This window comes from Sphaeroforma arctica (assembly GCF_001186125.1).
Source record: "Sphaeroforma arctica JP610 unplaced genomic scaffold supercont1.2138, whole genome shotgun sequence".
Classification (NCBI taxonomy): Eukaryota; class Ichthyosporea; order Ichthyophonida; genus Sphaeroforma; species Sphaeroforma arctica.
In genome coordinates this window covers 1,597-3,677 of record NW_014038420.1, presented here as the reverse complement: position 1 = coordinate 3,677, position 2,081 = coordinate 1,597, and the positions used below count along the sequence as shown (strand labels likewise).

General features: G+C 34.8%; 1 protein-coding gene across 1 annotated transcript in view; it reads right to left on the bottom strand.

The window, feature by feature from the left end:
- Window positions 1-754, bottom strand: part of SARC_12203 (hypothetical protein) — a gene marked incomplete at its 3' end in the record, with an annotated part of 2,366 nt that extends 1,612 nt beyond the window's left edge. The window contains exon 1 of the mRNA XM_014293696.1: window positions 318-754. Within this exon, the coding sequence (XP_014149171.1) occupies window positions 318-358 (41 nt within the window). The 5' untranslated portion in view covers window positions 359-754. The remainder of the gene's footprint in view (window positions 1-317) is intronic.
- Window positions 755-2,081: the final 1,327 nt, after the last annotated feature.

Genomic DNA, 2,081 nt, shown 5'->3' with positions numbered 1-2,081 from the left:
TGCACTGTATGATATACTGCTATTTTGAATTCAACACTAACTGAATTTTGTGTACGTATATACTATATATATAGTACTGTATGATATACTGCTGATTTAAATTCAACCTTAACTGAATTTTGTGTACATATATACGCATCAAGAGTCGTATGCGTGCTATTTTCGAGTACATGTACATATTTGTCAAAGCTAGACTATCAAGCAAAATTCTGTATCCACATGATTTGTCAAATCCTCGGCAAGTCACTAACTATATGTATATAAATTTATATTTGTAAGTTTTCGTGAAGAAACAAGCAAAAATAAACAATACATACCCTGGTATGTCCTTGGCAACCGTTTCCGCCAAGTCCTTCATGGTCACACACTTTTGCCTATACTCCGCTCACTCTATTAACGTTCGAAATTCGCGCATCTATACGACAACTGCGAAAACCGATGATGTGGCCGTTCCGGACTGGATATCGCCAGTATTTTATACTCTCAATGATGAATTAAACGGTGGGCATCTATGTATATTGCCACCGTAGAAGAAAATACATCAAAGCAGAAGGATCGGTTGGATAGGAAAGATATCGTTTGTATCTAGTTGAAGGCCTTGTGAGAACACTATTGCATGCTACAACTTACAATTGCAGGATCTCAAAACTCGTTTGTGTTGAGAATATTCCCTATCTGGTACCTTGTGTAATATTAAAAATATACAAGCAAACCTTATTTTTTCCTTGGCCTCCTACTTCACTAATAAGCAGAGAAGCATACATATGATCTTTTACATGTGTAAAATATATGTAATTATCTATAATAAATATATAAAATATTAATATTTCACGAACAAAGATTGATACGTGATAAGAATTTTTATATGGCATATTACAGACATTCTACCAAATCAGGAACACACATTTACGCGGGAATTGATAGTTGCTTGGTAAAAAAGTATATATTCATTTACATCGGATACAATTTCAAATATTTACGAAAATGCACGGATTCAGAATAAATACAATGCTGGGGTCTGTAATAGAGTATTGGTAGCTATGATGTTATTCTTCGGAGATTAAATCTGTTCTTGTGAGATTGAATATGATCATACCGGGTAAATACATATTTCAGTACACCCGCCTATACCATCACGCACAACCTTCAATACATGTGATTTGACAAAAGTATCTGACCATGAAAAGAATTAATATGAATTCGCGGGCTCGTCTAGAATTGTGACTGAAGTTGCAAGCCATTGAATCTACCCATGTCTGCTGTATTAGGGAGATAACCACAGTATTCGCGGCCCAGGAGTTTTATAAAATTAAACGAAGTTTAGTAAACTTAAACAGTTCCACTTATTTCTTATTGTCTAAACCGTTTGGAACAAACTTGTATTTCGATTGTAGGAATACTCGAAACAAAAAAGTTTACTGTTTACAACCAGTCACAATTGAAAGCACAACAATAAATTGACGTTTTTGTAAAGCATGCTTTATCCTTGAAAGCCAGATGTAACATCACTGTGATCTGACATACAGTTGTGCATGGCCTTGAGCGAGGTTCATAAATATAGTCGGGCTAAATTCAACGTGACGCAACAAGTGCATTACTACTTAATAGTGTCAATAACGAGTGGAACGGAAATCGGATAAAAACGAAGCAAATAAGTAACATCGCTGGGTAGGTTGTTTTAGGAGACCTCTATTGAAATAGGTCATTTTAGTTTAATATCTTGCAGCCAGTATTCAAGAACTGAAGCATATATACTGAACGAATACTATTTTTTTTCTAAATAATACCGACATATTAGTATTTAAAAAAAAAGGAACATGTATGTGAATGGTTTTATGACGCTTTGTGGCCAAATTTGCCAAGCAACAGTCTTGTTGATTGGTGAGGAGCAGTTTGAAACCCAAATGCATTCTATCCATAGCCTCCCCGAGTCTTCTAAATTTAAAATTAGAATGTTCTAATTTAGGAGGAGGCTATGACGCTATGTATGTAATTAGGTCTGTATGTGACATTTTTTTTTGTGTGTATTAGATTTCCCTTGAGGCATAGCCTTCTAAAAAGTTAAAAACAAACATTGAGGC